Raw genomic sequence first — 25,669 nt, 5'->3', positions numbered from 1 at the left:
TAACGAAGAGGCTGCTCTGCCAACCAGGCAGACAGTACAGGGAGCTGGATGTTTACAACCTGCAATGTTGGACGTGAAGGCCATTCTGAGTATGAAAGGGAGGCTTTGGTTAGCCTGCTCTGAGTCTGACCACATGACTTTTCCCCAGTGATGTAAAAGGCGTAGTCTGAGCTCCCCTTTACTGGTCAGCAAGGACAGATTCTAGCTTCCTCACCCCTACAACACACAGGCACCATGAGAACAGCTGGCTCCACACTTGAACCTCTTGCTGCTTAACCTACACTATGTGCTGCTGGTAAATGGATTCCTAGAGCACAGAAACCTGGCGCCCAAGAAATATGCGGCTGTGTTACTCATTGGCCACAGCAGCTTTCATTCTGGGGTGGGGTGACCATCACTCATTAAAATGCTGTCGTTTCGGACATACCTGCGCCAGCTGGGAAGAAACGTTCTGGCTCAGCAAATCAGCTGGGATTAAAATCCTGTCGATGACATGGATCACCCCATTCATGCCAACAATGTCGCTGGTGAGGATGGTGGCCTCCTCGTTGAGATGCACTCTATTCTGCGGAAGAAGGGACACCGCGCAGTGAAGCCAGATTTCCAGTTAGACGGGCCCGTGCCATGGTTCATCAGCAGAGCGCTTTAGGTTCCCTTGAAAGAGGCTACCCCTTAGCTGTCCCCGCTCAGACAAAGGCTAAGGAAAGGACAAAGCAACTGGAGGGTCTGTCAAGAGGGGGCAATGCTCAGGGCCAAAGAAACACAGAGGGGGAATGAATCCCGGCTGACAACTACCTGCTTCACCCCAATCCTTATTTTGTGGCCCGACAAAGCCGTGATGGATTCGTGCGCCTCCAGCTCGCTGGCCAGCAGTTTCTGGCAACTCACTACGTGATAGCGAAGCAAATCTTTGATAAGGCTTTTGTTGGTCCATTCTGCGAACTAAAGGGAGGAAATTGGTATGTGAGAGATTATCATGTCAGGATAGTTCTGGCAATGAAAGCCAAGAGCATCAGATTAATGTAACCGAAGACCCAAATGACAGGGAATAGGATGAGAAGTTTGTTCTACCCACCCCGAACCATCATTCCTTGCTGAAATGAAGTCCCAATCCAATACATGCAAGATGGTAACCTGTTGCTGAATCACTGGGTTATAGCCCAGAGAGGCTCCAAGTGACGTCAGATGATGGGAATGAAAGGAGAGTTCAGATCATTGGCTCAAGGAGAAAAGTAACCCAAACCGCCAGCCCACCCTGGCAAAGCAACTTCCGCCCACCCTGGCCTACTTTGGGGAGGTCCCAATCTGGGTTTTGCATAGGTCCCTTTCTCTCTAACAGGCTAGAACAACCCCTCACATACGGACACCCCGACCTTTGCAATTATTCGTTTCTGGCCTTTGAGGTATGTGGACAGGATCCTGTGTCCACCGCACGACAGCGCAGCAGAAAGCAAATTCAACATAACGCAAAACCAAGCCCACCCAACAAAACAAGCCAACTGAGGGGTTTATGGAAAGAAATAGAAAAACAAAGAATAGCCTGGGATATTCAATTCCATTTATTTTCCTGTGTCCCTACATTTTTGCAGTTCTGGAGACCCATGCATTAGCAATGCAGAAGAGCACAGTATTGTTGTCTGGGGTTGTGGCAAAGAGGGAAGTTTTGGCAACTGCTGGCCATTTGATTGATTGTTTGGTTTCAGAATCAACACTCCTTAAAACACAAAAGTTCTTCCCCTCACAGCTAGTCCTCCATGCAGTCTACAGATCCAAGTAGACCCCAGCGTCTCTGTTTATACATTTTTAAAGGCTTTCTTGGTAACCACAAAAACTAGGCAATTTTTCAATGAACGGTTGAGTTCTGGAACACAAAAGTCAAGTAAAGGGCAGATTCCTCTACCTCAGAACTGGGATATGGGTAACTCTAAAGCATTGTTTCTTAAACTTTTTAAGACCGAGGAACACCAAATAATAATTTTTTTTTTTTAATTGAGGAACAACAAGGATTTTTTGTTCAGGAAAAAAAAAAAAAAGGTCAGGGGCAAAGTTATTGAGCCAAAAAAAAAAGGGGGAGGTTCGACTGTCCCTTTAAGGGTGGCCATTTTGATTTCTGTTGTTCTCCGTGGCACACCTCCGCCTGCCTCATGGCTCACCGGTGCGACGGAACACAGTTTAAGAAACACTGCTCGAAAGCTAATGGGACTGACACCAGAACAGGAGAGAATTCTGGCTGGCAGGCAAGAAGATTTGTGCACCTCCTAGCAAAGGGTTTTGTTATATCAAAGGCCACATGACAAGTACGCTGTTGGCTGGAACAGGAGCAGAGACTACGGGAGAACCCAATGAGCACCTCAGGCTTTGAATACAGTTAAAACTTGCGGTGGTTTTGACCCCTCAAGTCAGTTGACTAGAACCCAAGGAAATAGATGTTTGAGAGGAAACTCTCACAGAATGACTTGACGGACAAGCCAGGGAACTCCCAGTGGGGCGGCTTACCGTGGTACTGTTCTGTATCCAATCTGCATGTGGAGCAAAGACGGTAAAGGGCCCTTTTCCACTTAACTCCTTGATTTTGAAGGCCTAGCGCACGGCACAAGCACCAGGAGCAAAACCCAAGCAAAACAAAAACCAAACAATTCTCATTAGCCGGAGCCTTTCACACACACACCTGGCAATTTTTATACTTTTCAACAATAATGACTGTTTGCCACCAACCAGTAACTGCTTAAAGAACAGGGACGTTGCTTTGCTTCTCAGGAGCTCCTAAAATAAATCAGAACAGCTCGTGTTAATGGCGAGTCTCTATTATTTAAGCTTAATACCAATGTGGACACAAGAACAAATGGATATAAACTGGCTAGTAGGAAGTTTAGACATGACATTAGACGAAGGTTTCTAAAAATTAGAGGAGTGAAGTTCTGGAACAGCCTTCCAAGGGAAGTAGTGGGGGCAAAAGATCTATCTTGCTTCAAGATTAAACTAGATGGGTTTATGAAGGGGATGGTTTGATGAAATAATGAATGGTCAATTAGTTACCAAGATCACGTTATCAGTGGGAAATAGGTCAATGGAGGGATGATAGGAGTTACTATAGAGAACTTTCTGGGTGTCTGGCTGGTGAGTCTTGCCCACATGCTCAGGGTTTAGCTGATCGCCATATTTGGGGTTGGGAAGGAATTTTCCTCCAGGGTAGATTGGCAGAGGCCCTGGAGGTTTTTCGCCTTCCTCTGTAGCATGGGGCACAGATCACAGCTGGAGGATTCTCTGTATCTTGGGGTCTTCAAACTATTTGAAGGCTTCAATATCTGAGATATAGTCAAGAGGATTATTCTAGGAGGGGTGGGTGAGATTCCATGGCCTGCACTGTGCAGGGGGTCAGACTAGATGATCATAATGGTCCCTTCTGACCTTAAAGTCTTTGAGTCTATTGAAATCGGGTTTTGAGGCAGAGAAAATCCTTCCCACCGGTTCATCGCACAGATTTTGCCACTGACCTCTGGGGGCTCTTCCCACCCCAGACACACTCAGGCCCTTTGACTGCACTAAGCTTGTTTGCCTAATATCGCTCACCTATGTTCCAGCCAGAGGTTTGAGTGGGATCAGACAACACAGTGGTTCAAATGCTGGTAGACAACCTGCCCTCTCTGCTGCTACCACCTATCCTTAGTAGCAAGGGTGGGAAAGGTTTGGGGGAAAGCCTCACGTAGCCCCACAGGAGTTAACTCGGGGATTTTACCTGGCCCAGCATTTGGGCCACCTCTTTTCATCCAAGATTGCTCATGGGCAACCAGGACCCCCACTCTGTCTTGGCCTGTTTGCGCCAGCCACTCAGATCCCTTCAGCTGTGGCCAGAAAGTGGCCACAAGCGGTGACCAGGGCACACTGTCCCATCATAACAACTGTCATTCATACTGGGAGTTAACATGGCACATGCAGAAAGACTCCTCTGAGACGGATTGGTTCAGAGACTTGTCCAATGTCACACAAATGAGTCGGGCCCACCTGACATCCCGGCTGGTGACTAGAGGTCTCTTCTGAAAAGCCCGCTCTGTCCCCTGAATACACTGGCGCTGGAAGTCACACCCAAGCGCCACAGTCACAGAGACCTTTCAGAGAGCAGCTGAGTTTTGTTGCTGTCCTCCTGGGCACGGTTCCTCTTGCTTCAGCTCTCCCCTGGCTAATATCCCAAGGGACTCCTGGCCAGGATCCAGTGGATTTCTAGGGCCTGTCACACATTTCCCAATCCCTCAGCTGAATTGCCAAATGTTTCAAGGTCACAAGAGTTCAGCATCCTGCGTATTTCCTGGGGTGCTGCTTCAGAAATAGCTCCCCCTAACAGCAGCCCATTCAGACACAGGCCTAGCTGAAGACCCTTCACCTACCTGGTACACACTGCCTCTGCAGGTGAATCCATCTCCAATATGGTCCCACGTACAGGAGCAGTTTCGAGTCCCAGGTCCGGTGTACTCGCACTTACCAAATGGACTACAGCCGCCGTAATTCTGGGAGGAAAAGTAAGAGCATTCCAATTAGTGCACAGCTGTAACTCAGAAACGGTATCTACCAGCTAGCAGTGGAATTCCCATTTCTTCATGCCAGCACCTAGTTCAAGGCAACCTCCGACACTGTGTTTTGCCCCCTCGTCCTACGCACACCTGTTGAAATGCAGTATTTTATAAGTCTTTCTTCAGCCTCGCTGGCAAACAGTGCTCCGAGACAGATACCCACACTGGGCCCAGCCAAGGAGAAACCATTTGGATAAGACAAACTGAAAGATGGAGTCATGAAGACAATGGTTTACAGTGGCTTTTCCAGCTGAAGTTAAGGAATGAAATAGCAGGTATTTGTTTTAAACTTGATACATGGGGCGGCTTAGTCATCTGAAAACTAGACTTGGAAGGTCTAGGCAGCTTGAAACGAGGGCTGTCAAGTGATTAAAAAAAATTGTGCGCACCTCCCCTTTGAAATGCCGCCATGGAGTCCCCAGCTGAGCCCGGGCTCCATGCAGTGCTGCCCCTTTGAAGCGCCACGGTGGCACATCAAAGGGGAAGCGCAGCACGGAGCCCAGGATCAGCTGGCATGCCTAGCTGATCCTCCTGGCCTCCATGTTGCACTGCCCCTTGGAAATGGCTTCTTTCCCAGTCTGCTCTGAAATCACGTTCCATGTGCTTTCTGGACCTTAACTTACCCATCCCTTGGGTTTGATTTTGTTAGGGAAAAAAAAAAAGTTCAATTGAAACTTTCTACTGAGGTTTGGCAGTGTCTAGAAGTCCTCTCTCAGGGCTGCTCAGCCCACACACTAGATCACATGTCCCCAGTCCCTTTCTGACTTTCCTTACATGTGGACCAGTCATTCAGCAAAAGCTCATTTAAACACTCTTCCAGAAGGATCAAACCCTGGGTAGAGTGTGTCCGCCAAAAACTGCCAGCCTATTCCAGAGGAGTAGAGCAGAACCAGTTGAACACGAAAAAGGCAAGTGTCTCCATTAATGTGTCTTAAACTGGACACAGAATCCCACCTCCTGGAGTAAAAGAGGAGCTCACTCTGTGTGTTAAACTGCCAATCAGAGTGTTGGTTTCATGCGTGTTGCAATGTTTGTTTTTCTCTGGACCATGGAAACTAACTGAAACAAGACGGTGGAAACGTTACCAACTATTTCCACTGGCCAAGCAGCTTGTCCAGTGGAAAGGAAGCCATGAATCAGTGACGGGCAGTAGGTCATTCGTGTGCATGTGAAATGCATAACAAGTTTGCTCATTCATAACTACTGCATGCGGGGAGCTGGGGAACTCTGAATAACTCTTCCTATTAATGGTTTGCATGGAGGGATGCTTAACGGTTTAGTCTAGAACTGGGGAACCTACAGCCCAGGGGTCAGATCTGACCCCTGCTTGCCTGGATCCAGCCCTCGAGGTTCAGGCCTCTCCCTGCAGTGGAGAGCTCACGCTGGAGCTCCAGTCCTGTGGCCACCCTGCGACCCTTCACCCGCAGGGCTGGAGAGCCAATGCCAGCTCTCCACTGTGTATGTGGGAGGGGGGGAAGGGGCGGGGGGAGAGAGCCTTGAGCCTCACAGGCTGGAGTGGAGCCACAGGCTCTACCGGTCCCCCTCTTCATCCCTCTTACTCCGGCTGGGGAAACGGCAGCGCAGCAATGCACTGCCTGCAGGTTTTCCTCCACCACTCTGATTGGCTGTAATTGCAGCCAATAGGAGCAGTGGGGGGGGGGCAGTGCCTGGGAGCAACAGAGGACACAGAGCTATGTGTGGCCCTGGGGAGTGCACCAGGAAAGCGCCCCCCATCGTCCAGACCCCACACCCTTACCCTGCTCCTGCATCCCCGACCTGCCCTGACTCTCCACCCCTACCCTGCTCCTCCACCCTGCAGACATACCTCCCTGCAAAGATTGATGGGGACACACAGTTTCACCCCATCTCCACTGTAGCCAGGAAGACAGTTACAGGCAACCTGTGGAAGGAAAAACAAGCTATTTTGTAGAGCTAAAAGCAATAATGGAAGAGCACAGGAGCCAAGCAGGAGAAAGGGGTGAGGAGAGCGTATTTCACATCATCATTTGAAGGTGCATGCTGTTCATTCATTAATAGCCAGGTCCTGATGCAGAAATCAGCTACAGTTCTCCAGCCTTTGGCCAACAGACTTTATATAGGCCAGCAGGCGGTTCCCAGGCGCGAGACAGGGAGCCCCCTATTTACTTACAAATAGATCCTTCTATATGAAAGGGAAATGATGCAAAATATCAGTCAAAAAGATTCCCGAGGGCAAGTTTGCCAATAACCCTGAAGGAAAATGACCTATGAACCCACCTGGGAAAAGGGTTTCTTACCTGATTGGGGCCTGTTTTAGTGCACTCCGCGTTGCGGTGGCAACCCCCATTGTGCTCTAGGCAGCCATCGATTTCTGCATGGAGAGAGTAGATCCATGTTAACTCAGCACGAACTCAAAGAGGGAGGCGACTCAGGGGTGAAAAGCGGACCAGAGAAGTAGCAAACAGAGCTCTCTCCACCTGGCAGACTCAGTGCCAGACTGAGCCATAGTTGTGCCCTGGGCAGTGGGCACACGGCGCATGCACGGCCCCACCCCCAGGCATGCGGCGCCCCTTACCACTTCAATCAGGCGCCCCCCATAGGTTGGCGTGCCGGGCAGCTGCCCAGCTAGCCCCGCCCTTAATCCAGCGATATCTCCTCCCCCCGTAAGCATGACCGTTCAGAGATAGGGAAATCCCAAGAAGTTCCATTCATCATGTCCTCCTTGGTTTTGAACAGTTGATTTAGAGAATATGGTGGGAAACAAGGATACATTTCTCACTGCGATACTCCTAAATAATGGCAGATCTTGGTCTTCGGGCCGGGCTCTTCACATCCATGTGATTTCACCTCCCTGGAAAGTATCGCTGCCAAACCATGGCTCAGAGCCCACACTCACCCAGACACAGCGACCCATCTCCAGCATAGCCTTCATTACAAGTGCAGGTGCTTTCTCCAGCAGAGACCTTAGTGCACGTTGCATGAATAGAGCAGCCGCCGTTATCCACAGCACATGGATTTATTTCTGTGACAGAACACACAGGAAGACTTAGCGGGACACATGTGGAGCAACGTTGCAAAGATGGTGCTTTGCAAGTCATGAACTTCATGCCATGTTCCTCAGGAAGAAGATATTGCATCGGAGAGCCTGAAACTTTACTTAAAGTCTCTGCTTTCTTTCCAGAAAAGTATGAAATTATTTTCAATGAAACTAAAGCTCCTTTACAGACACAGACGACTCATAAAGATGCTATTGAGGCTAATGCCAGAGATGAGCTATCAAGTCATTGGTATAAGAATCTGATTAGCTAACAGCTGATTGCTCTGAAGGACTTGCTGTGTGACTAGCTACAAATTATGCTAAAAAAAACCCCAGCCTCCCTGATTAAAAGAAAACGTTTTTTTGTCTGTATATCACCCCTGGTGAGGTCAATACGGAAGTAGAGCTATTACAGTTGCTGGCACTCTAACTTGATTAGATTGGAATTTATTGCTTCAAGTGCCCGGTCTCTGCATAAACAGAAGAGGTCCGGAAAAAAGCAACGTGAATCTATTCGAACATGATACTTTAAAATCTTTTTGGTGTTTTTGGATATTTAGCAGATAGTCTTTAAAGTGCTACATTGTCTCTCTTTAAAGCTCATGGAAAAACTAACAAGATGGTTTAATAGGTGATGAGCTTTCATGGAAAGTGGGCCTGGCCCATGAAAGCTCATCACCTATTAAACCATCTTGTTAGTCTTTAAAGTGCTGCATAGTTTTTCCTTTTGTTTTAGCAAGTTCAGACTAACACGGCTACCTCTCTATTACTATTCTAAAGCCCATGGTGTCTTGAGTTGGGTTTGTTTGATTTATCTGGGGGGTGGGGATGTTAATTAACATGTGTGTCTAGAATTTTACTCTATTGTTTGACCATTTCATGACACTGTTGCACTATTATTGAAATGAGACCCTCTAGACCAGGGGTGGGCAATACGTGACCCACAGGCCAAGCACAGTTTGCCAGGGTTAGCCGCTGGTGGGCTGCCAGACACAAGCCCCAGCAAACCACATCCAGCCTGTGGGCTGCGTATTGTCCACTCCTGCTCTAGAGCAATCTAAGAAGGTACATTCTACAATCTGCCGAGCGACTTATTCTGGAAACAATTCAGTCCATTCACATGCCATTCTCTGTATCCACTTGAGAAACAGGAATGGTTCCTTCCCTGGTTCTAGATATATCAGAAAGGTTACATTAGGTCCGATCCTGGAAAGCCTTCATGCAGAAGTCAGTACAAGTTGAACCTACTGGTCCAAAAACATCCATAATCCAGCATGATTTTTTGCAGTGGTCCCCAACCTTTCGGGGCTGCCGGGTGCCCAGGGCGGGGCCGCTTACGCGCCACGCATCTGGGGGGCGGAGCTGTGCATACGCCGTGTGCTCGGGGCAGGAGCCGCCCATGCGTCGCACGCTGGGGGGGGGGCAGCCCAGATCATTCAGCAGGTGCACAAATGCCCCGGTGGGCACCACGGCACCTGCGGGCACCGTGTAGGAAACCACTGTTTTAGTGACTTGGATGTTCACTTATGGCTGTGGCCAAGTTTCTCACAGTCCCATAAAGTTTGTTTATAGCCACCAATGCTGGCTCTCAGTTTTCTGGGCTGTTTGGCTCTAATTTACCCCTAAATGTCTTCAAAGAGTCCCCTAAGCAGTGGAAGTGCTGGCAATGCTGCTAGACAATACTGACCTCCCACGGCTCAGCAAATTCTCTGGTTTGGCACCAGTCAGGTTCAACCTGCAGGAGGGTCTTCACTTGGGGGCAACAGGATGTGCATGATCCTGTCCAGGGGGCCATTTCAGCATACACTCAACCTCCCAATGCTTCCACAGACCCAACCCAGAATCTCCCGGCTTTCAAAGCAGGAACACTTGTGAGAGCGTGGATTCGTGTGGCCTCGTGGCACCCGAGTGTCAGAAATACCTGAACAATAGGTTCCATTGCCAGTGTATCCAGCAGAGCAGGAACAAGTAGGCAGGGAATCGACAGAATCATTCACGCAACTGAAACGACCAAGGAAGAGAGCAACCAATGACATCCTTGCTCGTATCTCACCCCTGCTGATAGCATTCTGCTGGATCACTGAATACTGTCTACAGCAACCATGGCAGCTGGATACTACGGTCAGAAGTGAGGTGGATATAACATGAGAAACCAAATCAAGCAGTTAAATTGTTCTTTGCAATGCCAAAACCAGATCCAAATACTTCACATGCTGGGTAACAGCCTCAAGGGACGCTCACTAAGAGGAGTGTGCTATGCTTAGGGCATGAAGCACAGTGGGTAGACGCTGCAGCTGCATTAGAGAAGGCTGCCCTATTCCATTAGAGTATATCCAAGATCAAATGAAAATATAGGGGGCTGAATAGCTCTGCTCACTGGCCATAGACAATGGAAACCTTCTCTCTGAGTCACTGGTTTTAACCTGGCTCAGGTGACCAGAGAAGGAAAGTCATCTGGGTGTCTGTGTGAAGGGAGTTGGTGTCAGCCCTGTTCCTTCGAAGCCAGTGTGACCCCAATCTCAAACACACTGCTCTGTGTAGCACTGCTTATCCAAGGCCTGGCCAAGCATGGAGCTGCGGAGACCTCTATGGTCCAAGAGGTGGCTACTCCAGGTCACTGAAGAGGCTCTTAAGCTGGCATTGTAGTTGTCTTACCTGGACCTGGTCAAGCCAAGCACCTGTCTCCAGCACAAAAAGGTTCACTGAGTATGTACAATGCTCTCCTTCTCCAAACCTATTTCTAGTTAATGCAGTTAAGCCTACTTAACATTAGCCCCAACTTCCCACATTTGAACAATGTGTGGGGCTTCCCGTAACCAGCCAGGCCCTGCTGTGCTGCTCAGCGGAGTGCCAGCATTTTTCAGTTCCGAATTTCAATCCGCCGGCTAGTCTCATTTCCAGAAGGGAGATGTTATTTGAAATGAATGTGCCTGCCAATGAAGCAGCAGTCTGTGGTGAGGGTACACCACTGATTGTGCCTGGGAAAAGTTCCTATGCATGTGTACACACACACGCACGCACGCACGGTGAGTTCAAAGGGGGAATGAATAAGTAGGCCGGAGCCTACATGATCTATAGTGTCCAGTCCCCCACATCAACCTTCCATGTTTTCACAAACACGCAGTCAAGTCCATGTAAAACAGCCGCACACGCTGGTTTATGCCCTCGGCACCACGGCTGTACTTACTTGGCCATCAGGTGGCAAGTGCTATTGCATAAATTCAGCCCAATCCCTGCAAGAGAAAACGGGAGCCCAGCTTCAGTTTCCAGTCCATAACAGTGTCACCATTTCAGCAGCCTAAGATAACAGATGTAAAATGGGCTCCTCCCAATTTGCGTGGAGCCCCCATTCATAGCAGGACTCACCGAGGGGGAAATTCACCCCTGTGCACGTAGAGAAGCACCAGCTCAAGGCCTATGAACCTCAAAATAGGGGTCACATGGCACTGAAGTGGTACAAAGGTCTTGGGTTGGCTCCCTGCGAAAGGGTGGATTTCACCTGATCTGCACAGTCTGCAGATCACTACAAATGAGACTTGGATAAGAACCCTCAATCTGCAGAGAGCAGGCTCACTAGAACAGCACAGTGGAAGAATCTGTCCTTCACCAAGCTATACCACGGGCATGTCTAGTTTTGGTATATAAAATATTTGAATTCCCACTGGCTTTTATTGTTACAAATGCATCATAGACACTTTGGGCCCCAAACCATCCAAGATCTGGGGTCAAATTTTCAAAAGCACGTAAGAGACCTAGGTGCTTAGGTCCCATGGACTTCAGTGAGCCTTTAGGCTCCTAAGTCACTTGGGCATATGAGAAAATTTGACTCCATATCATTTTCATGGTTCTTCAGTACATGGATAGTAGATGTTCAAATGAGAACAACAGCCGGTATGTTACGCTGGCTCCATAAATGGATCCACAATAAGAAAAATAAATACTGAGATATTTGGAGCTCAGAACCTGCATGTCCAGTCTTTGTAATCAAGTACAAGGGACTAGGCTCAGCTTTGTTTAGCTGGGAGTCTTTGAACCACAGTTTAGGGGAACTAAGCTCCAGACACTCTGAAATTCTAACGTGAGATAAAACTGATTGAGTGGAATTTGAGTGGGGGGGAAGGGATTAATGGGAAAATCCTAATTACCTGGGATACATTTTATATCTCCACATATATATCTACTATGTTTTTGTGAAAGTTTGTCGGTTTTCTCAAGAACATCTCCTAAATGGTAAGAGCTAGGACCACCAAATTTGATATGCAGCTTCCTATCATCATAACCTAAAGCAAGGTCAGGGTTTGGTTTTGCCAGGACAATGGGAAGTGCCAGGAATAGGATTGCTTCTCAGAAAACCATACAGAAAAGAGAGACAATCACCAAGCAGGGGAAAGAGGTTGGTTGACTCCCCCCCCCCCCCCCCCAAAATCCAGACTGCCCCAGCTTTGAGCCTCCCACCCTCAAGGCACCCTTTGGGCAGAGGGAGAGGAGCCGAAGTTCCCCCTCTCCCCGAATTTCTACAGGGACACTGCTGGCTGTTCCCCTTAGTCAGGGAGCGAGGGGAAAGTGCACAGTTTGCGGCATTCCTCACTCTGGCTGGGGAGCGCAGGGGGCAGACAAACTGCTCCAGCCGGGGGGCATGAACCCCTCCCCCACCTATGACCACTGGAGCTGCAGCGGCCATGAAGAAGTACTTCTCACCTGGCCCCAAGCTACTGCAGTGAGAGAGGGATGGGGTAACTCCCCCACCACCTCAGGGCAGCTTGCATCCTGAACCCCCACCCCAGAGCAATGACTGAAATGAAGCATTGGGTAAATCTTCTAGTATATTCTCTATAAGACACCAGAATATACAGCTTGTTACAATTGACGGGGTTGTCATGCCAACCTTTTCTTCAGGTTTGATTTGCATCCGTTTGTCTATTTCCCTTCACATACCAACCTAAGTTTTGCTTTCACTACAGGTTCAAACGACCTGAAAGCAACACTCAGTCAAAGCCACCCAGTGTCATCAATAGGGTTGCCAGGTGCCTGGTTTTCAACTGGAAAGTGCAGTCGAAAAGGCAGAAGTCTGGTTACTGGTGGCTGGGGGGGGAGGCACCAGGTCGTTAGTCCTCACCAGCTCTTGTCAGGCTCCAGCAGCTCCATCCCAGTCCCACAGTGGAGGGAGGGAGGTGTGGGTGTGTACCTCCATTCCCCCCACCACACAATCCTGCAAGTGATGGGAAAGGAGCGAGCAACAGGGACCTGGCCTTGGGGGAAGAGGCAGAGCCGAGGTGGGATCTCAGGAGTCCCATTACCAGCAAATAGAAAGGTGATGGCTATTGTCAGAAGGTGTCAAAAGGAGGGAAGAAAACCACTAAAAAGGGTAAGTGAAATATTTGGAAACAACGAGTAGTCCTGTGGCACCTCAGAGATTGACAGGAATATCCGAAGTATCATGAGCTTTTGTGGGTGAGGCTCCAATTCATCTGAGGAAGCGGGTTTGACCCAGGAAAGCTCACGATTCTATATGTTTTGGTTAGTCTCTAAAGTACCACAGGACTACTGGTTTTTCAATTTACAGACGAACATGGCTACGATATTTAGCTGCATCACAACACAACCAAAACAAGCCACGCGCTGCAGTCCCTTCCCCCTCTGACTGAAGGAGGCCCGGGCTGCGTAAGGCTCTTTTCACACTTACTTCTCTCACAGGTGACGCCCTCCCAACCTTGGAAACACTGGCAGCTCCCATCTCCGTGCAAGCCGTCTTTGCAGAGCCCATTTCTGCACCCGCAGACTGTGGAGAAACACAATGCCGCCGTCAGCCAGACAGCTCGCACGCGCACGGAGAAGCCTGGCTGCTGCATCGGAGACACAACACTTCAGTTTCTCCATGAAAACCATGAAGGGTGCGGCAGGGCTTGTGTGAGCCGCGCCAGATGGAAAGGCCTAGGCGTGGAAGTTCTCCAGGTGGCCTCCCCAGGGCAGGGACCGTTCAGACGGTGGCGATGCAAACGTCCCGCAAGCGGCCCTATGACACGCAAAGAGGCTCATTCTTCCCCGGGTGAGTTCAGTGGCAGCCCCATGGTTCAATCGCAACTGTGATCACCTGATTTGCAGTCCGCTCCGTATCTGCCCACTTCACACATCTCACAGGCAGTGCCGTGGAAGCCTTCGTGACAGCGACACTCCCCGCTGCCGGTAATACCGTCCTGGCACACGCCATTTCCAGAGCACCAGCTGCCTGGCTTCCCTGGGCACGTCTCACACATATGCCCGTAGTAACCTGGACAGCAGACAGAGACCTTTGAGAAAGGACAACAGGAGGGAGTAAGGCATCTCAAAGGGTGGAAAATGCTCCCCTATCAAAAGTCACCTCGCTTTGGTCCACGTATTGGATTATCCCTTTTCTTGTTTGATCATTGCTGATTATTTGCTGCTAGAACGCTGTTAGCATTCTTTCATACGTCTGTATTAATTGGTGCTGCTAAGTTTATTAAAGATTGTGGTGAGTTGACAAGAGCATCTCAAGTAACTCTGTCTTGACACAAAAATAAATCAGTTTAGTCTTTATGCTCCAAAACGCCATGTCAACGCCTTCCACTTGAGTCTAGACCCGGCCTTAACCCCACTGCTCCACCACCCCGTCTCAGATAGACGGTTCCCAGCCAGAGCCTGCTTCCTGAACCCCCTGTCTCAGCCCTGCACCTCCTCCTGCCCCAGAAGTTAGTCTCCATGCACCCACACTCTTCAGAGTTTGTACCTTCAAACCCCTCCTGGGCCCCCAGCCCCCACCATGGGCTAAGCCCCTCCCACATTCTGAACCCCTTGGTCCAAGACCAGAGCCTGCACCCCAACCTGGGGAAAGTGAGTGATGAGGAGGAAGAAGGGGGATGGAGTGAGCAGGGCCTCAGAGAAGGGGCAGGAAGGGTATTTGGGTTCGAGGTAGATCGTACATTGCCCTTAAATTGAAAAAGTGACCTAGTGGTTAAAATGGTTGGAGACCACTAGTCTAAAGGAAGCATTGCATATCAGGAGAGACTCGATATGCATTGCATATCAGGAGAGACTCGAGTTACCATCTAGCAATTGGATAGGACAAGAAATTATACAACTAAAAATAAAATATTCCTTCTATCAACGTACTTCCACCAATGTCACTGAAATGTCAGCATTCTGGGATAGGGGGGAGAAGTTCAAATGAGGAAAAATAAATTTAATTCTAGCAAAACCGTAGCGCTGCTGGCAGCTAGAAACAACACGTTAAGAGGCCTGGTAACAACAGTAAACTGGAAGACAGCCACAGAAGCTGTAACTGGGAATTTATCCAAAAGCCAAGCTCTGCGCTCACTCAGAAGAAGTCAGGCTGTACTGGGGACACATCCTGGAAGGTGCATAGACCCAGATGAAAACATTGTCATGCTAGAAGGTATTAATGGCTGCCATAGGCACCCACTCCATGGCTATGTCTATACTGGTGGGTTCTTGTGCAAGAACGTCTTGTGCAAGAGCTCTTGCACAAGCACATGTCCACATGGCCATGTGCTTTTGCGCAAAAGCATCCATGGCAGTGTGGGTGCTCTCTTGCGCAAGAAAGCTCTGATGGCCATTTTAGCGATAGGGCTTTCTTGCGCAAGAAACTCCTGCCCCGCGTCTACACTGCCCTCTTGTGCAAGAGCTCTTGTGCAAGAGAGCTTACACTTGTTAGAAAAGAGCATAGCTCTTGCGCAAGAAGCCTTCTCTTCCCACGCTTTACTGTAAATCTTCTTGTGCAAGAGCAGGCGGGCCGTGTGGACGCTCTGCTGGTTGTTGCGCAAGAATAGCCGGTTTTGCGCAAGAACCCGCCAGTGTAGACATAGCCCATAGGTGCTCTGGGGCTGGAGCAGTGACCAGGAAAAATTAGGGGGTGCTGAGCACCCACCAGCAGCCTGTGCCCCCCTCCCTCCTGCACCTTTCACCCACTAGTGGCTCCACCAACACCTCCCCCACTGTCTCAGTGCTTCCAGAGCTCCGCACACAGCTGATTTGTGGTGTTTCTGGGAGGATGGGGAAGGACCAGGGACAAAGCACGCTAGGGGGGGGGGGATGCAGCAGGGGGAGGATGCGCACCCCTCAGTGAAAGAGGAAGTCGGCACCTGTGATGAGGCCGTCTCGCAGACGTGTGATCTACAGATAATCAGAGACCTGATTGGAGGGGATGGATGTGCTACTCTAAAAGGGAGCAATGAAACAGCCCTTTCTATCGAGATACCTGGGAACAATAAGAGGCTACTGCCCAAGGCTCTGGGTGTAATGCTGATGTGCTCTGAGGGATTTCCCTGGAATTGGTTGCAAACGCAGGGGCTGGAGGATGGTTTGCAGAGCTGTGGGAGTATTGCTATGTCCACACTATAGCCAGATCAACGCTCTGGCAACTGGCACTTCTGGGGTCAATTTAGCAGTTCTAGTGAAGACCCCACTGGATCTGCTAATCGACCCCAGATCACTGGCTGAGACGAGGAAGGCAAGCCAATAAGAGGGTCAGATGGGAGAGAGCCAGTCGATGGGAGATGGAATAACTGCCCAACGCTTACTACATTTAAAATGGTGCAGCAGGGGGAGGTCCCGGACCCAGAAGAAGCCGGGACTCAAATGGGATGCCTGCCCACCTGGCTGGGACCCCCCCAGACAGGGGCTGCTGTTAGAGCAGCCTCTGCCCATGGCAGGCCCAGGTTCACTGCACAGGTTGCTCTGTGGGATGCGCTGTGAACCCCCTCTGCCCCCCCAATAGAGGCAGCACCATGTGGGGTGGGGCAGGCAGCACCGCGGAGATGGTGCTGGGGAGAACCAGCTTTTAAGCCAGCTCCCCATAGCACCAGCTCCTCCTCCCCCCTTGCTGCCTCTGTTACAAGGGGGAGGGAAATGCGAGTCATCAACTAGACTAACCAACAAGCCTAGGTTCATCAGTTAGTTGCCTATTCGCTTACATCCCTACTGAGCACCCACTAACTTTTCCCCGTGAATGCTGCAGCCCTGGAGCACCCACAGAGTTGGCACTTATGAGGCTAATGGGCCATCATCCAGGACAAGGTGAAAAGACATGAGCATCCTGCAGACCTCCTGTCCCTGACTCATGGATGCTGTGATACTACGGAGTCAGGTGACCCAGTCCTCTGATACTAACCATCATCTTAGACTACTGACCTCTTCCCACTGGCAGGGGTGAGTCAAACAAGGGATTCCTGCCTTACAGAAATCATATACAAGGTGGGAGAGGAAAACAATCAAGGTATTCAATTTGCTTCTCCTCTGCCTCCCCACCCAAAGAGGTACTTGAAAACACCTGGAAACAAAAGGACTGCAGCTGGCAAGCTTAAGTATTCTGTTTTGTATTATTTTCTTAGTAATCTGCTTTGTTCTGTTTGCTACCGCATTAGCCACTTAAAATACACTTTTATAGTTAACTTGTTTCTTGCTTGTAATAGAACCCAGTTTATGTCATTTGTAACAGGGGCGGGGTGAGAAGTTGTGCATGCCTTCCTTCATACTGAGGGAGGAGACTACTTTCCTGGAATGTGGGGTTTGCACCCCAAGGGGGTTGGACATCTGGGGACTGTGGCAAATCCCTGAAGCTGAGCCCTCCTAGAACTGATCTCAGGAGCTGTACTGTCTGTACTTGGGTGTGGCCCTACATGTGTGTTTGCTGGAGGAGGCTTAAGAGTCTGACTCAGCAATACAGGGTTAAAGGGTGCCCAGGTTGACAGAAAAGGCAGGCTCGTTGATATCTCAGCACATCAGGTGACAGCCCAAAGAATCCAACCCATCATAGATTCCTTCAATTTCTACCCCCCAACTGGAACATTCACATTGACTAATCTCCAAAAGGGGCAGCACATAAAAATTTAGAAAAACTCACAAAACCCCCCACATAGAAAACTGTCAAATGTGCAGAAATGTAAGTTGTTGGTTTTTTCCCCCCCAGGACCCACTTACAGAGCCCCTATTAATATGAAAACACCAGATTTGTCCTTCCCAATCATGTCAAAATTGGGAAGGTACATGACATTTTTAACTTACTAAGGAAACTTTAACGCAGGTGAAAAAACAGCCAACTTCTTTGGATTGTCCAGATTTAAACATACAGTGTGGCTCCTTCCTCTTGTCTGAGGTTTCCTGCAGATCCAATTAAACAAATTATAAGCAAACAGCACATCACAGGAGGCATCTCTCAGAGCCAGCCCGCGCACTGGTGAAAGAGAAGACCACCACTGTTCATCCTGTGTATAAGAATGGCAATAAGGACCAAACTATGTCAAAGCATGACAAAGCAGCATCACAGGCCCTGATGGGTATAACTCCAGGGGACTGATAATCTTCCCTTTTATTTGCCATAAAACCAACATGTCTGCCTGCAAAGGGGAACGTGCCTTGTGCGCGTGTCGGTGTGTAGCACCACCAGCAGGATTAGCTCAATTATTTTTCTAACATTCCTGAGTCTTTGAAAAATGACGTGGCAAAGGAGAGAGGCAAGCGAGCCCATCGGTGTGACGCGCTGAGGCTGGAAGAACATCCATCGTTTCCCAGAACTGTTTTTAACTAGCAGCAGGGTTGGAAAAGCAAGAGCTCTGAGGCCAAATCCTGCTCACTGTTACTAGTGCGAGATGGGCCGTGAAGTCAAGGAAGGTTCCGCTGGGTTCTACAGAGCAGCATTTGGGCCTAGGTGATACTGCGTCACGTGCTGTGATTCAGAGGGCCGGCACAAGGAATATTCACCACTTTAGGCCTCAAAACAAGGCCGAAATGAGACTTAATTGCGCCTAAGCCCCGTGCTTGGCCCTCTGTACAGCTGTATATCCCCCCTCAGGCTGGTTACACCGAAACACATTCTCTGTCCATAACTCTTTCCAGGTGCATGCTGGGTATGGAACCACAGAACACCAGAATCCCATCCCCCGCCCCCGAATCCAGCCCTAGCCCCATGCGTGTCAGGCAAGGCCTCAGGGTGCACCCCACAAGTGGAGTGGACAGTTGAAATGGTTGCACTGGGATTGCTTCAGACAAAGGAGGAGGGGAAGCCATTCTGGGATGGACGTGTGGAGATGAAAGTGAAGTAGGGAAATCTTTATACAGTTCTTCTCTGAGCCATTGAAGACAAATGTATTTGCAGTGCATCTGCCTCTCTCCTCCACCTCTAAATTCTGCCCCCCTCGCTTCCTGCCCCTCCCGCCAACAAATGGAGGTAACAGTCTCAGGCTCTCCACCTGCCTCTACTTGGCCTTTGGTCCTTCCCTCTTCACACAGCAGCTCTGGGCTCTATTCTGACTTCGCTGCCACTATGTCTTTAGGTTTAAAACCATCACTGCAACATCTGAGCCAAACTGCCACTGGGGCTCATCTCCCCTCTGTGCCCAGGAGCTGAGAATCTCCCCGAACGGCCTCTTCCCTGGCCCGGGGCCTCACAGCAACCCAGCTAAAGAAACCAACTGGCAGAGCCATGGGGACCAGCTGGCTCCCTACAGGGCAGAGGGGATCAGAGTGACAGGGACCGTGCTGGATGGGGTCCCCACTCTAGGCTGCAAGCTCCGAAGAGATGCTTCCATGTGAGCCAAATATGGCTGTGGGCCACGCGAGCAGATTCAGCGGCCATAGTCCCCCAGGGGAACCTCAACCACCTGCGGTCACACAGGAAACACCTCTCTCATTTCTTGAATGAGCACAAGGGAAGAATGAGCCACTAGTGGGTCGGCCTCCTGCTTGACATCTCCCACCTGCACGGCTGAAAACAGAGCCGCTGCTGTCACTGAACTGCATGCAACCGTCAGACTCACCTCCAGGACTGATCCGGAAGGACACTTGATCCCCCTGTCACACCTAGCGCATTTCAACTAGGGGACAAGAAACAGGACAAGTCACACACGGTCCCTTAGGAACATCCTGCTCGTGCTAGTTATGGTATATATACTCCCGGCAGGCTGTGGAGGGCTATCCATTGCTGGCCCAACGCCTGCCCCTTCCTGCCATCACCCCACCCCTCTGCCCCCCCCCACACTCCCCAGAGCAGCAGGAGCCATGGGGGCAGCAGAGCACAGAGCGCTCCTGCCGCCATGGGGAGTCTAAGGGGATTGATTGCTGCTGCCACGCCCCTCCCAGTGAGCCCCAAAGCCATGTCCTCATGGATGGGAGTTCATGGGGGGGAGAGGGAGGGGCAATGGCAAGAAGGGGCGGAGCTTGGGGACAGTGTACCAGGGAGAGAAGGGAGGGGCAATGGCAGGAAGGGGCGGAGCTTGGGGGCAGTGTACCAGGGAGAGAAGGGAGGGCAATGGCAGGAAGGGGCGGAGCTTGGGGGGGGGGGAGAGGAAGGGGCAATGGCAGGAAGGGGCGGAGCTTGGGGGCAGTGTACCAGGGAGAGAAGGGAGGGGCAATGGCAGGAAGGGGCGGAGCTTGGGGGCAGTGTACCGGGGAGAGAAGGGAGGGCAATGGCAGGAAGGGGCGGAGCTTGGGGGCAGTGTACCGGGGAGAGAAGGGAGGGCAATGGCAAGAAGGGGCGGAGCTTGGGGGCAGTGTACCGGGGGAAAAGGTGGGGCAATGGCAGGAAGGGGCGGAGCTTGGGAGCCAGTAACAGACAGATTGCCGCTGAAAGTACCAGACCAGATTGCACATTTCTCTGGCCCGTGGACTGGAAGTTTAAGATCCTTGGTATAAAATGTTCATCAAATCATGTGGATCCAGCCATTATTCGCTGGCTCAAAATAATGAACTGAGCAAATAACGAGTCAGCCGGCAAAGGCCTCGCTAATATGGGTTTGCTTCATACAATGTCTTTATGGTTGTTTTTAACATGGAACTGTGAATACAACACACGGCTCCCAGAACATAACGGGAAACAAATCCTGTAGCATCTGAGCTGAGCTACCAATGGGACTCATCTCCCCTCTGCACCCAGGAGGAGTTAAGAATCTCCCCGAACAGCCTCTTCTCTGGACGGGAAATGTCATTTCCTAGCTATCACAGTGTATGGAGTTACGCCTCCATGACGTCTGGGAACGTGGCAGTTTATTGAACTATACCTGCGAGTATGGGGCCCGATGCTGAGAGATGCTGGCTTCCCCACATCTCCCCAGAGCATCAGAGTTGCAGGCACTCAGAGGTGAAAGTAATCCAGTAGGGCCTGGAACACCAGGTGGCAAGGAAGTGTCTGGCAAGGTCCAGGTATGATGGGGAAAGGGAGATGAAAGAGCTTGGGGGCCCAGGCTGGCAGCAGAGTCACATGGAGGGTCACGTGATTTCCCCACCCCGCTTAACTGGTGTGTTCCTTCCTCATACTGGCAAGAAATTAATTTTACCTTCGCCCTCCACAGGTGCTCAACAGTGAGCATCTGCTCTGTACCGAGGCAGAGCTGAGATTCGCTGCTCCGGGCCATCGTGATGCGACGAGTTCATAAGACTGTCAATCAGAGCGCTCTCTAATGCCGTGACAGTCTTTATAACAAGCTACTTACCCTGTGAACCACCGTGGTATTGGCAGTGCAACGGTTTTTCTGAATCGGAAGGACCTCAGAAACCCCAATCAACATCCCGTTCTTGGTTTCAAAAAATTTCCCATCCAAGCGGATGTTATTTACAAATGTCTGCAAAGAGAGGGAAAGAGCCTGCTTGACAATCGGAAACCATCACAACAACAGAGCCGCCACCCGACTGTAGCCAGCTGCTTTTAGGCTGGATATTTGCTCGTCTACCACTGGGATAGTTGCATCAACTATTGTGCACGCAGACACTCCTCCAGGAAAAACTACAGTGGATTAAGGTAGGCGGAATGTGGTTACCCACAATCTAGATCAAACACAGCACAGGGGTCAGCTCCACAAACTCTCACAAAAAGTGACCTGAATACCTCAGTAGCAAGGGCTGGGGAACTCTCCCTCATCCAAAAGATGGTCCCATCAGTAGAACCACCTCAAGTGTCCCCGGAAGACATCACATCTCATGCATAATGACCACCCCTTTCTGCAGCCCTTGCTTATACCAGGAAGACCTCCCAGCTAAAAATGGAGCAGACCTGAAGCATGCTTGCTTTAGTTTAGTTCTGACAGGCTCATTACCAGAAGGGGTTAATTCAGATAACCGAACACCAAAATGCAGATCTTCCTACTCACATTAGAAAGCTCTCTCCCCTAACAGACTGCCTCTGCTCTGAAGGAGGAGAGCTGACTGATACATCTCCCCCACTAGAAGTTTTTTGAGACTCACGGAGAAGATGGGCGAAGAAGATAACTCCCTGGGAAAACGTTGTGCTATTCAGGATACTAATACTTCGCGCTTCCATTTTGTTTTTCACCCCTAGATCTCAACATGTTCTTGAATCATCTGCAAACGTTGCCACTTGCTGCTTATCCTGTTTTTCCAGATCAATTATTCACACGTTGGACAGCAGCAGTCCCAACAGAGACAGCAGCAGTCCCAACAGAGACCACTATTTACCTCTCTGTTCTGAAAAATGATCATTTATGCCTACCTTTAAAGCAATACTGATCCATGAGAGTCTTTCCTCTTGCCCCATGACAGCTAACTTTGGTTAAGAGCTTTTGGTGAGGGACCTTGTTAAAGGCTTTCTGGAAATCTAAGTACACTATATCCACTGGAACCCCCTTACCTACATGCTTGTTGACTGCCTCAAAGAATTCTAGTAGATTGGTGAGAAAATTATTTCCCTTTGCAGAAACCTTGTTGATTTTTCCCCCAACAAATTTTGCAGCTAAAACTTCCCCCATCCTTACCTGGGTGGAGTTATAAAACTGTAGCCAGTAGGAGAATCCTAACATTGTGGATTTATGGACTCCACTTTTCAAATCTGTAGAGGAGAGTTTGTCTCCAAGTACAACATGGTATTGCACCGTGGCATTATCCTGCAACCCAGAACCAGCAGGAAGCAAAACATTTAGCGTATTATTGTTTCACAGCTAAAGGTAAGTAGAGCGTAAAAGGAACAGTAAGTTATCCATAATCCGATGGCTAGCTCTAGTGATTGCCAATAATGAACTAAGTCCATCAACACTGTACGACCGGCTTTGATCAAAAAACCCAAATGGTGTCAGGAAACCTTTCTAAAGGATTGGACATTTACCTGAATCACTACACGGTTCATGAGGTCAGAAATTTTTGCTGGATCTGCTTACATGCACATCACATTTTAAATGTGTTTTTTAAGGAGTCCAGATATCGAAAATGGCCAATACTACATAGCAGTGGTCATCAGAAATATGGCCAGGAAAATTCCTTATATGGTGCCCCAGACTCAGTTGTTAAATCCACAGAACCCTTTCCTTTCACCCACCACTCCAGAGACATCTTCCCGCCATGTTTCCTAATGTTAGATGTCTCTCCAACTACAACTCCACCTACCCTCCAACACCGCCTTTCCCTGCTGTCATTGCCAACTCCTTTCTCCTGGTTATGCTATGCATAATTTTAGGCAAAATTCCTCACTAGGCATGCAGGACTAGAGCCTGATGGTACAATATAGACCCTGTAATTGATAACGACACACAGGCTGTAAACAGACAACTTACCAGTTCTGTGATGTTGGAAGCATGACAATATTCCCCAATTGAATGGTTTCCTGGGACAAAAATGGTATATTTTTCAGAGGACTCAATATTTTCAATCAGCTGATATTGCTAAAAGTTGCAAAACAAGGGGAGATTAGTGAGTGAACTAGTTTTATATTAAAAAGTTCATGAGCGAGAAACAAAAAAACCAAAAACCTGATGAAACGTTATTGACTATCAGTTAGGAGGGAGGCTTCAGGCAAGAACTCCAAGAGAAATGCTTTGACAGTGCATAAGATGCATGGCAAGATCCAGAAGAATCATGGGAAACAGCAGCCATCCACCGTGCTGAGGTCTTGCTGGACTTGGATAAGTGACCTTCCTTCCTCATGCTTACAGTGTGTATCTAGAAGTCCCCTGCAAGAATCATCTCTAGTCCCCATCATTTCTAACGCGTTCCTATTCCGAGACGTGTACACACACGCATGCGCACACAAAGGGTCTCACAGATCCAGCGTATCACTTTACTTTAAACTGTAGCATCTGAGTAATGACCGTCATACTTCCAAAGAAACTAACCACTCCAAAGAAGCTTTACAGCTAAAATGGGGGGAGGAAGGAGGGTCATTTGATGTGTCTTGTTCTAGTTCTGTGAGGTCTGATTCCCCGTGGAGTTACTCGTTCCTTTTATAAGTCTGTCCTGTTCCCAGAATACAGCTTGGGAGCACCACAAAAATCAGGTTGATTTTTCCTTCGTTGGCCATGCGGGCTTAGTCCTACAGTTAGGCTAGTTCAATGACTTCATAATCAAAAAAGGCTTCTTACAATTAATATGCAATAGAATCCAAACAACTCCTTACCAGTAACGACTCCTTGAACAGACTAAATGAGGGGACCATATCGAGCTGTTGCTGCAGACCAGGGCGGCCTGGTGGGATATCTCCCAAAGGCGGTAACAAAACCTGAGCACAAGACAGACAAAGATGAGCTTGACCACAAGACAGAGGGTGCTTCGGAAAAGCAGCTCTACAATGGAAATAATTTCACCTGGTTGTAAAACAAGTTGCCCCGTAACACCTTAGAGACTAACAAACAGAGAGAGAGAGAATCATGAGGTTTTGTGGGCCAAACCCGCTTCATTAGATGAATTGGAGTGGAAAAAACAGAACCCAAGATATACACAACAGCAGAAGCACCTGTCAATTGTAGGACCCGTGTCAATGAGGTTCATTAAATGGGCTGGATGTGTCCCATTCGTAGCTTTTGATGTGAAAATGCAATAGTTAGCATGGTTTTGTTCCTAGTCTGGACAGGCCTTCACTCTTTTCTCAAAGAGCCAAGTGTTGGACTTTTCTACACCATTTGATGAGCTCGGAATAGCCAGATCTACTTTTGTCTATATGCTTCCCCTGGGATTCTCTTTGAATCCCCCCACCCCTCCACAAACAGAAAACAACTGAGTGACAGCAATGATAATCTGGCACTTCCAGACATTGTTCTTACCGATTTACCTTATTGATGAGGTAAATGGTGCTGTTAATCGCAGGAATGTCAGCAACTACGACGACTGCATTCTCAATGGCTATAGCCTGAAAAATTAACAAGAGGGATTGTTATAGATTATTGAGTAGGATGAAACAAACCACAATCGGCAGCCCCTCAGACTTACATGATACATCAGGAATTTAATGGCATTGTCCTCTCCATGGCTCTCCCAGCTTGGTATGTCCCTAAACATCTCGTTTAATTTGCTACCAATATACACTCCTTAATTAAAAAGCCCTTACACCACTGCTGTTGGTGATCTCCCATCTGGTCCGTGGATTGAGAGAGGGTAGCTCCTCGCCCTGGTACCCTTTGAGCTGTTCACTGGTGAAGGACCCTTGGAGGAAATGAGCCCTGTGGGTGAAGCACACATGAAGAGGAACTGATTACGTGCTTTGTAACACGTAAGAGGCCTCTGGAGCTGACTGGCTTATCTTGGCTGCCGTCTGACCACACAGCTGGCTCCCCACACTCCTGGGCCTGGTCTCCTCTCAGTATCCATCAACCCCTTGGCATGGAGACGGCAACTAACAAGCAGCCCTCCCATCACTCCAGCAGATCTGAGAGTCACTTAGCGGTTCCAAGCCTGAGGTGTTTCCAGCATTCAGTGCGTCTGCAACAGGACACAGGTGCTCTCTCACGTTCACTCCTGAAGAGCACCTGCTCCAGATATTGAACCAGTGTATGTGGGAGCTCACATACTCTAGCTCCTCCCCTCCTGGGCCTTGAGCTCTCTACAAAGTCCCTCCGTGAGACGTTTCCTCTAGGGACGGCTGACACGGGGCGACCACAATAAAAGCTAACATCTGCCCCAAATCCAAACGGCTGGCACTGACCCTCCCAGATACACCACGCAGCCCGCAACTGCTACACAGCCCGTGAGGTGAATGTGCGGCCATCGAGTGGCCTTGATAAGCATGTGTGGCCCTTCCCAAACCCCGGTGCAGCTTGTCCGCGCAAGGCCAGTTTGCTCTGGCGCTGTAGAAATTGGCCTACTGGACAAACTGCTGTTTCTACCCTCGTGCCTGGCTACAGCC

General features: G+C 49.4%; 1 protein-coding gene across 3 annotated transcripts in view; it reads right to left on the bottom strand.

Moving 5' to 3' along the window:
• The window catches only part of STAB1 (stabilin 1), a 116,982-nt gene that overhangs the window by 29,519 nt on the left and 61,794 nt on the right, over window positions 1–25,669 (bottom strand). For all 3 annotated transcript variants that reach the window (XM_089781061.1, XM_075939381.2, XM_075939382.2), the window contains 20 exons: window positions 24,875–24,986; window positions 24,599–24,676; window positions 23,948–24,049; window positions 23,109–23,216; window positions 22,317–22,445; window positions 21,042–21,170; window positions 19,371–19,427; window positions 17,620–17,715; window positions 13,673–13,868; window positions 13,265–13,360; window positions 10,769–10,814; window positions 9,503–9,582; window positions 7,441–7,566; window positions 6,842–6,915; window positions 6,391–6,465; window positions 4,383–4,502; window positions 2,716–2,763; window positions 2,497–2,580; window positions 796–942; window positions 428–565 (listed from right to left, as the gene is read on the bottom strand). In XM_089781061.1, the coding sequence (XP_089637187.1) occupies window positions 428–565; window positions 796–942; window positions 2,497–2,580; window positions 2,716–2,763; window positions 4,383–4,502; window positions 6,391–6,465; window positions 6,842–6,915; window positions 7,441–7,566; window positions 9,503–9,582; window positions 10,769–10,814; window positions 13,265–13,360; window positions 13,673–13,868; window positions 17,620–17,715; window positions 19,371–19,427; window positions 21,042–21,170; window positions 22,317–22,445; window positions 23,109–23,216; window positions 23,948–24,049; window positions 24,599–24,676; window positions 24,875–24,986 (2,041 nt within the window). The remainder of the gene's footprint in view (window positions 1–427; window positions 566–795; window positions 943–2,496; window positions 2,581–2,715; window positions 2,764–4,382; window positions 4,503–6,390; window positions 6,466–6,841; window positions 6,916–7,440; window positions 7,567–9,502; window positions 9,583–10,768; window positions 10,815–13,264; window positions 13,361–13,672; window positions 13,869–17,619; window positions 17,716–19,370; window positions 19,428–21,041; window positions 21,171–22,316; window positions 22,446–23,108; window positions 23,217–23,947; window positions 24,050–24,598; window positions 24,677–24,874; window positions 24,987–25,669) is intronic.

This window comes from Pelodiscus sinensis, chromosome 11 (genome assembly GCF_052426305.1).
Source record: "Pelodiscus sinensis isolate ZL-2025 chromosome 11, ASM5242630v1, whole genome shotgun sequence".
Classification (NCBI taxonomy): Eukaryota; Metazoa; Chordata; order Testudines; family Trionychidae; genus Pelodiscus; species Pelodiscus sinensis.
This window is presented reverse-complemented; position numbering and strand designations above follow the sequence as displayed.